Source organism: Hoplias malabaricus, chromosome 18 (assembly GCF_029633855.1).
Source record: "Hoplias malabaricus isolate fHopMal1 chromosome 18, fHopMal1.hap1, whole genome shotgun sequence".
NCBI classification, from domain to species: Eukaryota; Metazoa; Chordata; class Actinopteri; order Characiformes; family Erythrinidae; genus Hoplias; species Hoplias malabaricus.
In genome coordinates, this window is record NC_089817.1 from 12,518,428 (window position 1) to 12,530,477 (window position 12,050).

A 12,050-nucleotide genomic window follows, 5' to 3' on the forward strand; every position below is an offset into this window, starting at 1 on the left:
ATTTAAAAAATTGATTTTATTTGATGTCAAAATGAGGTGTTTTTCCACTTTCTTAAAAAAAAAAACTATTATCCATACTTGTAAGAAAGATGCAAGAGGTGATACATTTTCCTATAAAGATGAGTTCTAGTAACTTAGTATTATGTACAACTGACAATGCAATACACCACCTCTGCTGGAGTCATTTCCGAACCAGTAAAACATGCGAGTGAACACTATATATACACAGTTGCATCTCTACAAAAATAACTTTAAAAAATATATATATACACAAATGCAAAACTTCTGTATATTACACTAGAACATCTGGTGATATTACACATAGCAAGAAAGCAATATTTATTGTTGAGTGGCCCAACTGCCATTTTACTTGGCTTGCTATTGCATGGTCTTGACTTGTCTGCTGGCCCAGTGAACCACATGAACTTGCAAGAGCCTCACTATAAATCCATTAAATTTAAGTCTGTACATCCACATGCAATGCTGATTCTTCCCAGCGGAAGCTGTCAATGAACAATGAATGGCAATCATCGTGAAAGTAGCGGCAAGTCACCAGAATTCATTATGAGACTGGAATCCAAACTCAGACTCTCTAAGGAAAACACACACAAAAAAAATTAAATAAAATCATGTCATATATATGTACAAGCATTTTGTCTGGATGTGCTCAAGATAGACAAAACTGGAAAACACACCATCACAAAATCCACATCCATTTGTACTTGTTGAAGATAATATATTTTTAAAAAATCATTTAATGCAGTTACTCCAATCATAAATACCCATTAGATATGAATGGAAATAAAGATGTAATCCATCAAGATTAGAACTCTGTTCATCTATACTAATAACATGACTGACACACTATGCTTCTCAATTTTAGCAATATTTAGTGATTATATTCATCTTATGTGTAGCTGTGATTGATATCCAGGACCTGTAAATAAACAACAATGCCTGCCAATTGCTGTGTGCTTTAGACTGTTCTGGCCACTGTGCTTGTACAGAGAGGAATTTGTTCTCCACATTTAACCCAATCTGTGCAATGAAACACACAAACACACACACACACTAGTGAACACTATGGGGCAGTGAGCAGCCCTAGCCACAGCATCTGGGGAGCAGTTGGGGCATGTGTGTCTTGCTACAGACCACTTCAGTCATGACCTGCTGGCTCTGGGAATCGATCCGGTAACCTTCTGGTTACACGCCCAGTTCCTTAACCACCAGGCCACGGCTGGTTAATGTTTACACTACTGTCTCCTATGGTGTCATTTTATGGACAAAAACAGAACAGTCTGGTCATTTACCATCTAACACTGTTTAGGTGTGTTCAATTATTGGAAAATGTCGTTCATATCCACTTAGCAGTTGTAGTAGTGGACATAATCTTACCCTGATCAAAGTTGGGCTTTTTATTAGAACCCTCTCCAAGTCCTTCAATAGCCACCAAGTCACTGTTGACATCTGAGTCATTGAGTGCGCTCAAGGTAACATCTATGCAAAAGACAAACACATAGTATAATCAATAACTGATAGATAATCATGGAGGTTACACTTTAAATCATTTTACACTTTGGTCACCTGCAGTTTTTGCTTTTTTAATTGTGTGAGGCAAAGCAGAAGGACTTTGCAATCCAGTTGTCACCATGACTTGTGAAGTTGGAACTGAAATAATGCTTGGTGCAATTGCACCTGGAGTTGCTGCGACTGAGGTTTTCTTCACAGTTTTCTTTGGAGGCTCCAGTGAGAGGGGAACCCGGTTGTCTTCATAGAGTTTTCTCTTCACTGTGCTCTTAATCTGAGCGCTGAGCGCACATAAATCACGCAAGAAAATAAACAGAATCAAAGTAAATAATAATACAATATTATTTCAGCTAAAGTTATTTCAAATGATTCATGAGTAAATATGCTTCATGTTCTGTGAGACATTGCACTATTTATACAGATACATTGTGTGTAAATATTTATATCACAAAATTCACTAGTTTCATCTGTATAAGGGATGTTTAGTATCAAAATCATGGGATACAGACCAAGTGCTAAAACTTACACTGTGCGTTCCTTAATGACTGAGCTGATATTGTTTAAATCATCCCCAAAGCGCCTCACAGCCGAACGCAGCATCTCAATTTCAGTCTCTGTCCATTTAGCCCTAGAGAAACATGTAAGGAGTTAGGGAGAGGAACAACAATAAACTACACTGACCAGCAATCCAAGCCTTAATTAACACATTCACGCAAAAAAAGTGCACAAATATGTGTGATGTGATTAAACAATAATTTCAAAACAAGACTTCAGAAGGCTAATTATACCTGACCATATAAAACTGTGATTTAGTGGTTTTACAACAAAAATAATAAGATTTTTTAAATAATTTTAATTTCATTTTTATATTATGTGTTAAATGTTTTGTGGCAAAAAAAACAAAACAAATATTAACTATATATTACACAACTGATTTCTTGAAAAACATAGACAATTTAATTACAAACAAAAGACAGCAATGTTCAAAACCTTAAATATACTAAATAAAACCTAGTTATAAATTAAGCTTCAGACAAAAAAAATAGATTGAGAACAAGCTATATACCGGAGGCTTTAACACTTAATATAGGGTGTGGGCATGTTCTAAAGCTTTATTATCTCATCCCTTCAGAGTAGGCAATATGTATCACCATGTTTTGATGTTGTGCACAAACACTACTAGAAAAATTGCCATCTAATAGGCCTCAATTTATGCTCTTTATAAAGAGAGGACTATGTTCAATAATTTATGAAATCTGCTATTATTGTCTTTGCACAGCAGTACAAAATTCTTATTCCAAATTTAACCCAGCTGCGATAGTGAACACACACACCAGAAGAAGAAAGCACCGATAGGGGATTTGTTTAGGGCCATTTCAGCCATGAATGTTGACAGAAGCTTTTCCCACACCTCCATTTGCCCCTCAGGTCCAGAAAGTTGAACCAGTGGCCTTTCAATGTGGCTTCTCTAACGTTTAGATCATGTGTTCCCTGGCTCTTTAAAGAACTGATTACATTCTAAACAACCTGAAAAACGCATATTGTTTATTGTGGTTCAAAATGAACCACAATAACAAACAAACATGTCATTCATGTATTCATCTGCCCCCAATTTCCTTAAGACAATGTTGAATAATGTAAAACATAATTAAAACTGCAGCTCTAAAGATTAAATAAAACAAGTTAATTAAATAGCGATTTCCAGACGAAACCGATTAATCGTTCGGCCAACACTGTTACATCCTTATTTTCCAGGCTCTGTTTACCCTGCAGGAGAGGAATCCGCCACAGGATGCAGCTGCATTGTGAGCTCTCCCAGTTTACTGAAGGCAGCCCCCGCCGCAGAGAAGATCTCACCCACCTGCATATGAACACACACAACTACAGTTACTTAACTACAACAGTGATTACAGAACCATTTCTCACAATCACTCCTTTTTCGTAGCTACCTTAGCGGATGCTGAAGTCATTCTACAGATCTGAAATCAGCCTCCGATATCAAATCAAAAATAACGTTACCCTCCTCACTAAACGCTAGCTTAGCTCAGTTTTGTTTAAACTTGGTTAATGTATTTTATATGCACTCGCAAATGTATTTTATCTTTTAGTCGCAGTTAGTAAATTAGCTAACCAGGCTAAAATCTACCCCGTGATGCAACGCGAATGAAGATCTGCGGACTGTGATTGGCTCCTGAGCAGCGCACGTAAAATAACGAACCTAATGTGGAGTCGACTCTGATTCTGATTCATAGGGATGCTTACAGCTGGAGCCGATTCTAACTTATTTGACAAGAACGCAAGAGAATACCTGTCATGAGCATGGTATTTTAGAAAACTGTTTATTTGACATACTTTATTTAAATGACTTTAAATAATAATACAATATGATTAGACTCTGATTTGATAACTTTGTTTTAAATATTTTTTTCCTCTGATAAAAGCAAACCCTCAGGTTTCATACAGCACATTTGTTTTCACCTACGCACTCTTTCACATCAAATAACCATTTATAAATTTACTTGAATTTTACCGTTCAGAGAAGATTATTTAAGGTCACATTTGTGAAGAATCGAGTTCAATACCGGAATATTCTGAAACCTAGAAGTGACGAACTGACTCTTTCTTTGTCTCGACTCCCAGTTCTATTACGCACGAATAAAAACGAACCAAGTCGATTATACCCGAAGCACCTTGCGCCCATTTTCGTGAATTTGTGGAGAGGACAGTGACTGACGGTCGTTTTAGTAATAGCATCTTTTCTGGGTCCAACATTTCAGAGACGATGCCGTCTCTGTTGTTTTGTGGCCCTAAACTGGCTGCCTGTGGCATTGTGCTCAGTATATGGGGCGTTATAATGCTGGTAAGCGTCTGTGTTTATAGTGTCATTGCGTGATGGTGAGCTAATGTTAGTCGTTATCTGGACATAGGTTAGCAGGGTCCTTTTGGCTTTTTTTCAGTGTCATGTCTTATATATTCGATGCCGACTGCTATCTGTGTAGTTGGGTATTTTATATGTAGAAATTACCGTAGTGCAGTCTATAATCATAAATGTTACATGGATTAAGTTAATGAATATATTTATGTACCATCAAATCAGGCCAGCCGTCCAGCTTGATTGGTTTCTCTCAATATTCTACTTCATCATATTTTAGACAGATAAATACTGGTATGGATAAAAGTGTAATTCGATATTTTGTTGCTGATTTTTACTCAGGCGATGTTGGGGATCTTCTTCTGTTCCAAATCCGCCGTTCTTATTGAGGACGTCCCATTCACTGAGGAAGATATCCGTAACGAGTGAGTGCTTTTAGTGTTTTCTCCATAATGTGACCTGTGCTGACTCTCCATTATTCAAGAATGTGTTCTTTGAGCACGTATAACCTCACAACTGGCAGATTTTTATTAATGCAGAGAAACAAGGTTTTAAAGCCTTTAAATAATTTATTTGTATACACAATTTGTATGCCTCACCACAAGTGGGTGCTATTTAGTGCTTTGAATCAAATTGTCACTTAAGTGACACAAACATGGCCGCTATTTTTAAAAATGCACTGACTACTGCTTTGCCTTCAGTAACTAATTATTTGTATCAGTACAGAAAGTCTTATGTGGTTGGCTGCTAATGTGCCTATTGACTGTATAAGGTCAAAGAAGCAGATCCAGCAAGGTTTGGAGTCCAGTATAAGAAACAAGAGGATCTTCCAACTGGTTTCTCAGTGTTTAATTTAGCATCTGCAATTTTTAAAAAATGTTTAGGCCAAAACCTCTCCATAATTAGTACATAATTACATCCAAATCATCAGGCTTTAAAGTCACTGTGAATTAGAAAGCACAAGACATTTTGTCTTGTAGAGTTGAAACATATTATTCAAAATGAGAATGTTTTTTTTTTTTAATGATAAAACACAAATATGCTTAATAAAGCCCGGTTTGAGTGATCCGGTTTGAACAAAACTATAATTTCAGGTTAATGATAACCCTTTCGATCATTTGATATTCATCCCTCCATGGTGAATAATTTCTCAGATTATATTTATTTACATATTTAATTATGGAAGTGTCTGTAAATGCCACAAAAGCAATTTTTTGCTTATATTTATTGCTTTGTTTTTGCAGCAAAAGCCCGCCACAGAACATCTATTCTCTATACAACCAAGTGGGCATCAACTGTTTCATTGCTGCAGCCATCTATGTCGGAGTTGGTGCTGTGTCTCTGTGCCAGGTTCGCCTGAACAAACGTCAGGAATACATGGTGACATAGATTGATTGGATTAAAAAAAACAGTTCACAATCTTCCAAATATTTATTTTTAGGTGGCTTATGTGATGACCTGTGGATTAGTATTCTATTCATTATGTTGGAGTGATTCCAGTAACAGTTTAGCTTCCCTTCTAAAGAAATGACAGTTATAAATGTCCAAAAACAAACTTTCAAATCACCTGTTTTAGTACTGATGATTATTCATGTGCATGTATGTGAAGGTTTTTAAAAATGAAATACACTAAAAGCATACACATTCCAAGGATGAATAATAATAGTCAAGCTGTGGACTTGGTAAAAATTAACCAACAAAAACACTTATTCTATCATAAAATTAATGCCATTCCAGTTTCATGCATCTGTAAAAATGTGTTGTAATTTATTTAATACACTGATTTTTTTTTCATATAGAGTCCCTTCTAATATATTGCTAACTTGTTTTACCTCCCTGTTCATCCCTGGCTCTGGCTCTTGATGTGGTTACTGTTACATCTTGAAGAGTGTGTGTGAAGACTACATGATGGATAATGTGAATTATCCCCTGGAATATGTCAAGTAAAAATAAAAGCTTTTGTTCCAATAATTATCACTGCTCATTTTTTTTATTTATTTTATACCAAATTAAAATGTAAAAAATGAAACACAATGTTTATTCAACATTTAAAATAATTAGGAGGAAAAAATTATTTAACTCCAAAAATAGAATAATGTCAGTGGGGTTTTTCATAACAGTAAATTGTTTTTCCTTTACTTTGACTTTCTCATGTCCATAAGATCTATATTTACAAAGTCAGGAATGGTCAAGCTAATTTATATTTGCACTCCAACCACAGGAGAACCTACAGAGGTATCCTTACAAAATGACCCTAGTTTTGTCCTTCTAGGGCCTGTTTTGCTTCTTCTTGTTATTATATGTGGTCTTTGAAGTACCCATATGTTTTACATATTGAAATGTTAATATTAGTATATCATGTCTGTGGATCAAGCATTAACTCGCAGGTTCGTCCTAGTTCTCCCAGTTTGACACGGGCATATTCTGCACGATTCAGAGCCATTTGGCAGTCCTTTCGTGCTGAATATGTTGAACCTTCATGAGGCTGTCCTGTCGCCACCTGCACCCAAAAGAGAATTGAAAGTTAATGCTGCGTTCCTGAAAGATTGTTGACTCAGCATAAGAAATGACTCAATATCTAACTGCTAATGTAACACAAAGGTGTTAAATTCCTTTATGAATTGCAAGTTATTTATATGCATCAATTCTACCATGAAGCCTAGGTATGTAGCCTATGTAGTGATTCCTGCATATTAGGATAATATGAATGTGTATTATTTTATCTTAATGTAAACCTATTTAAATAAAGAAGCAATGGTTTATCTGAACTAGAAATGTTATACATTGTAACCAAAAAAACCCCTTTATAAACCCCTGATCACAGACTGGAATGTATCTTGAACAGTATTAAATAAACCATATTTCATGCTTCCTTTCTAGAAATGTGGTTTCTGTCAAGTTCTCAAGACTGTGTAAAGATTATTTTTGTACATTGCTGCCCCTGCTGTGATGCTAATGATTTTTAGATGAATCTGGCAATACAGAGTATTGTATCGTAAACAAAACAAGAAATTTTCAACCTGTGTGAGATAGCGGATCTGGGAGCTGAGCTCACTCTCCACTCTGTTTATGGAGGTCTGGAACTGGTTGAGCTGACGATCTAACAAACTTGCATTGTGCTTCTCTTTAGATAGCTCCAAGATGATAGTTCCTAAATGACAGAATTAAAAAAAAAAAATCAGCCATGCAGCAAAGAATCAATGTCTGTGCAAGCATACTACTTGGGATCAATGGATTAATAAAGCCAAAAAAATGTTCAGTCTGGACATTATTAATCAAAGCCCCACAATCTTCTAGTGGCCGTGTAAAAGGGCCAAAGATAAAAGTACATTTTCTCAGTTTTCTTAATTTCTGTTTGTGGTAAATAAAAATGATCAACAATAATGTAGCCTGAGGAATTTAACTGCTGAATGTAGCCAATATTACTAAACACATTCAGCTGTAAATCAACAACAAATCAGGATTTCTCAGTTATCCCTATAAGTCCAAATTTGATGACTGGTAAATGGTAATGCCCCTTTACACTTTTCCTACTGACAGGCTTGACTTTGTACTTCAGCCAGCTTGTGGTATATATATTAAACCGGTAACGTTAACAAACACAGACCTGCGCATTGAAGAACAACAGCAATCTCCTTCTCTACTTCCTCCAGAGCCCGCAGTCTGTCGTTAGCCATTTTCAAAGTTAAGTATTTTACTGCGTCTGTAACATAAACGGAGGAACATAGTTAGCAAACAGCGTTTCGCTACAAATTCGTTACGTTTACTCTGCAATTGACGGACTATAAACAAAAAATAAAAGACGACAATGGGCTTACCAGTTACTGATATACACCTGAAGCAAGAATAAAACCGAGGTTTTAACGCTCTTAATCACATCTCACAAACAAAGATACATACACCAATACACTAACAGCAAGCGGAAGGGGACAATTCTCGTTTTAAGAAAACGCGAGATCACATTTTTCGCGTCTCTTCGTAGAGAGGATGGAGAGGCATTGACTTGTCTGAACTAAACCGAGTGCGTTGTAGTATTTATCGGGGTAAACTGAGTAAGTTCGGAGCCTTTGGGTTTGTCCTGTTGTTTTCCCATTGAAGAAACATTTGGAGTTATTTTCTGACCCTAACACGTAAAGACTGTGGTTATGGAGCTATGGAAAAGTCACGTGCGGGCGGAGCTGTTTCATAGAGACTCTCTACAGAGAGACCCCTTCATTGGACTCTTCACTAAAGGTAAGATCCCTCTATCTCTCTCTCTTTGCTAAATAAAATGTCTTCACTTAATGCAATCTCTCTCTCTCTTTCTTTCTTTCTCTTTACTAAAGGTAAACTCTCTATTTTTCTTAAGGGGATATGGATTAATTTCTCTCACATGTTGATCATCAAAACTGCTTTAAACTAGTACAAGAAAGACAGCATCAGCCAAATATAAAACTTAGATTTACATATGGAAAATGATGGGAAAATGACTATTATATACACTATTATTTATGTCATGAGGGCATGTTGTTTTATTAACAACAAACATTGGCTGACCAAGGAGATGAAGGAGCTAAAAAAGAGAAGCAGCCTTTTATTGAATGTTTGTGCAAATCAGCAATATGGGATCCTTTAGCATCTTTTCAGCCTGAATCTTAAACCAGAATGGATACTATTTCTGTAGAAAACATTGTCTGGTATCTTCCAATGACTGGGATTAGTCAATGCCACGAGATGTTGGCTTTTGCTGATCAGTCTGGATGGTCCCTTTTGTCTTTGGCACAGAAAACTTGATGCCTTTTTTTTCCTGAAAACAATCTGAATCTTGGACTCATTGTGCAAACACAAATGTTTCCACTGTCTTTTGAACTATCTGAGATGTGCTTGTGTATTGGACACAAAGTGATGTGCCATGGTCAAATTTTCTTGCAAAGACTGAGCTTTTTATGAATGGGCCTGTTATATCTTTTACCCACTTATAATATTTGAAAATGGTGGAACTTGAATATTCTATAGACTTTTTGCTTCTTTATTTGCACCTGTCCCAAATTTTATGGAGTGTGTTACACACATGACAATCTAAATTTGTTTATATTTTATGTCCAATGAAAATATGTATCTCCTTTACAGGAGAATGGGACAAAAACCTTCTTAGCTTTCAATGGAAGTCAATGTAAAAGTAGTTAATTCCAAGTAATTTTGGAGCAATTTTATTTTTCTGTTCATCTCAAAATTTTCACACACTGTGAAGGACAGTTGCTGTGTTCAAAAGTAGTAAATTAAAAAGCCACAAAATGAACATACATGTTTTTTCATGGAACAGTGACGATTTACAAAATGCAGTGGAGTTTGCATGGGTTAATGAAAACTTCAGAAATACTATTTTGGACTTTTCAAGTCAAAGTTTTAAGAGAATTAACAAAGCACAGATTCTCGTTTAATTTGCATTTTACAAATCACTCCAACTATTTATGGATTTGCATAAATACACATACAATATATGCCTTCTAGCATTATGATTTTGTAAATTAGACATGTCAGGGTGCAAAATGGGAGCATGTCCTTGTACTAAATAGTGATCTTGTAGAAGTCATGCATTATCTACATTACATCATTTAAAACCTTACTACTACAATGGAAAAAAAATATTTATTATGTTGTCTATCTACTGATAGTGTCCAGATTAGAAAAAATGCTGAATCTGCAGATGAAATTATGGGAGGACTTGGAAAGCCAAAGGTAGGCTTATGATTATAATTTTAATTTTTATGAGACTAACTAATGATTACTGTCTATATGTGATCTGCTTTGCTGTGATGGATGTGCAGGGACAATGGGGAAAGACCAGTAGAAGAACAAATCTCTCCAAATCTGTATCGTCAATTAAAAGAGACAGAGCATGTCAAAGAAGAGGTATGCAACCATTCTCCAACACAGAACACTGTATTTATTCAATTATTTAGAAATATTAAAAATGTACAATACAGACATTAGCTTTCATTTTATGTCATTTTTCTCCTACCTCAGAGATCTCAAACCGAATGATCAAGCAGGTAGTCTATGACTAAAAAGCAGAGTTTGATACTGAGAACGCTTCTCTAAATGAATGAACCTTGTGTGGGATTTATCTGAACATCTGTAAGGCTCTATAGACTTGATATTAAACTGCTATTGATTTCTACATTCCCAAGGCAAGAACAACACAATAAGAACCTTAGATATCAGTGCTATTGTATTACAATTCTGGAATCATCATATTTTGTAGTGGTGTTTTATATATAGAGCATGTTTTGTGTCCCATAGTAAACTATGTAGATATTCCAGTGTTCAGAATGATTTGTGATAAAGATAAATACATTTCTCTCCAGCTTGCACAGAAAGTGTCAGACCTGACCAGTGATCTGTATCTTAAGGAGGCAGAGCTGCAGTACTGTCACTCACAGTGAGTGAAGGCTAATAATATTTACATTATTCACACAAGTTGTCATTCTTTTATAATATGTGCATTTGGTGCTGCAGAGTCTCCCGCTACCGCACTGAAGCGGTTCTGCTGGCTAAAGGAGCCTGCTCCCTAAAGGATGATCTGTCAGAGTATTGGTATAAACTGGAATGCCAATCAAAGGAGCTGGCAACATTGCGACTGGAACAGAAGATGCTTAGAGAGGAGCTTGCAGTTACACGTCAGGAAAAGGAAGAGCTACTGGAGCGTTGGTTGGAAGAGAAAAGGGAAGAGGCAGAGCGCCTTAATAAGCACAATGCCACACAAGAGAGGTGAATATCGGCTTTTTGTCATGTTCTCACCACTATGACGTTTTTATCTATACATAAACCAGGTTGAACACTTGCACAGAAATGTTACAGTGCAGTGAAAATAGCTTTGAATCTAAATTGTTTCTTTAAATACAATATGCTTTACTTTTATATGGGTGTTTTTTTTAAATGAAGATTTCCTCCCTTTTCACTGAACATTCTTTGATCCAGATGCTTTTTCATATTCCTCCCATTTAGATGGAATCGTTTTGCTGGTCAAATGAATAAGCATCTCTATGGAAGGTCTCGTCGGCAAACATGTGCAGCTACTAACAACTCCCGAATGGTCCAGAGAGCTTCAGCTGAACAGCCTCTTTCAAACAAGAAAGAATGAACGCTCAGTTAGTTTACCAAGAAACTGAATGTAGTGAATTTTGGTAAATTAAACTGATTGTTTACAAAATAAATCTCTGAACAACAATGACTATACATTTACTATAATTTTAGAAAAACACTACAATAAAGGGTGGCACAGTGGTGCAGCAGGTACTGTCGCAGTCACACAGCTCCAGGGGCTTGAAGGTTGTGGGTTTGATTCCTGCTCCAGGTGACTGTCTGTGAGGAGTTGGTGTGTTCTCCCCATGTCTGCATGGGTTTCCTCCCACAGTCCAAAAACACACACTGGTAGGTGGATTGGCGACTCAAAGGTGTCCGTAGGTTTGAGAGTGTGTGTTGCCCTGTGAAGGACTGGCGCCCCCTCCAGGGTGTGTTCCTGCCTTGCACCCAATGATTCCAGGTAGGCTCTGGACCCACCGTGACCCCGAACTGGATAAGCGGTTACAGATAATGAATGAATGAATGCTACAATAAAATTGTTCTGCAATCTTTCAAACATCTTTATGACTTGCTTTTTAAATTCAAT

At 36.4% G+C, this 12,050-nt stretch overlaps 4 protein-coding genes across 7 annotated transcripts; 2 read left to right on the plus strand and 2 right to left on the minus strand.

Annotated features, from left to right (window-relative positions):
* Positions 1 to 2: 2 nt before the first annotated feature.
* On the minus strand, positions 3 to 3,718 carry c18h17orf49 (chromosome 18 C17orf49 homolog). The gene is made up of 6 exons (XM_066651144.1): positions 3,477 to 3,718; positions 3,294 to 3,388; positions 2,054 to 2,155; positions 1,585 to 1,808; positions 1,396 to 1,497; positions 3 to 592 (listed from the first exon to the last, which is right to left on the minus strand). Exons 1-6 carry the CDS (start codon positions 3,495 to 3,497, stop codon positions 528 to 530), a joined length of 609 nt encoding a protein of 202 aa, XP_066507241.1. The 5' UTR covers positions 3,498 to 3,718; the 3' UTR covers positions 3 to 527.
* Positions 3,719 to 4,168: 450 nt separating this feature from the next.
* Positions 4,169 to 6,263, plus strand: rnasekb (ribonuclease, RNase K b). The gene is made up of 3 exons (XM_066651674.1): positions 4,169 to 4,387; positions 4,742 to 4,824; positions 5,644 to 6,263. Exons 1-3 carry the CDS (start codon positions 4,310 to 4,312, stop codon positions 5,786 to 5,788), a joined length of 306 nt encoding a protein of 101 aa, XP_066507771.1. The 5' UTR covers positions 4,169 to 4,309; the 3' UTR covers positions 5,789 to 6,263.
* Positions 6,264 to 6,343: 80 nt separating this feature from the next.
* Positions 6,344 to 8,353, minus strand: med11 (mediator complex subunit 11). 4 transcript variants are annotated; one of them, XM_066651671.1, is made up of 4 exons: positions 8,235 to 8,353; positions 8,007 to 8,102; positions 7,420 to 7,550; positions 6,344 to 6,899 (listed from the first exon to the last, which is right to left on the minus strand). In XM_066651671.1, the coding sequence occupies exons 2-4, from the start codon at positions 8,074 to 8,076 to the stop codon at positions 6,756 to 6,758; spliced, it is 345 nt and encodes a 114-aa protein (XP_066507768.1). In that variant the 5' UTR covers positions 8,077 to 8,102; positions 8,235 to 8,353; the 3' UTR covers positions 6,344 to 6,755. The 4 variants fall into 4 exon arrangements, with proteins under 4 accessions (XP_066507768.1, XP_066507770.1, XP_066507767.1 ...); XM_066651673.1 differs by having other exon boundaries at positions 8,300 to 8,352; XM_066651670.1 differs by having other exon boundaries at positions 8,218 to 8,350.
* Positions 7,908 to 12,038, plus strand: si:ch1073-143l10.2 (uncharacterized protein LOC565165 homolog). The gene is made up of 6 exons (XM_066651669.1): positions 7,908 to 8,632; positions 10,054 to 10,117; positions 10,207 to 10,291; positions 10,747 to 10,820; positions 10,898 to 11,149; positions 11,387 to 12,038. Exons 1-6 carry the CDS (start codon positions 8,545 to 8,547, stop codon positions 11,520 to 11,522), a joined length of 699 nt encoding a protein of 232 aa, XP_066507766.1. The 5' UTR covers positions 7,908 to 8,544; the 3' UTR covers positions 11,523 to 12,038.
* The last annotated feature ends 12 nt before the right edge of the window (positions 12,039 to 12,050 follow it).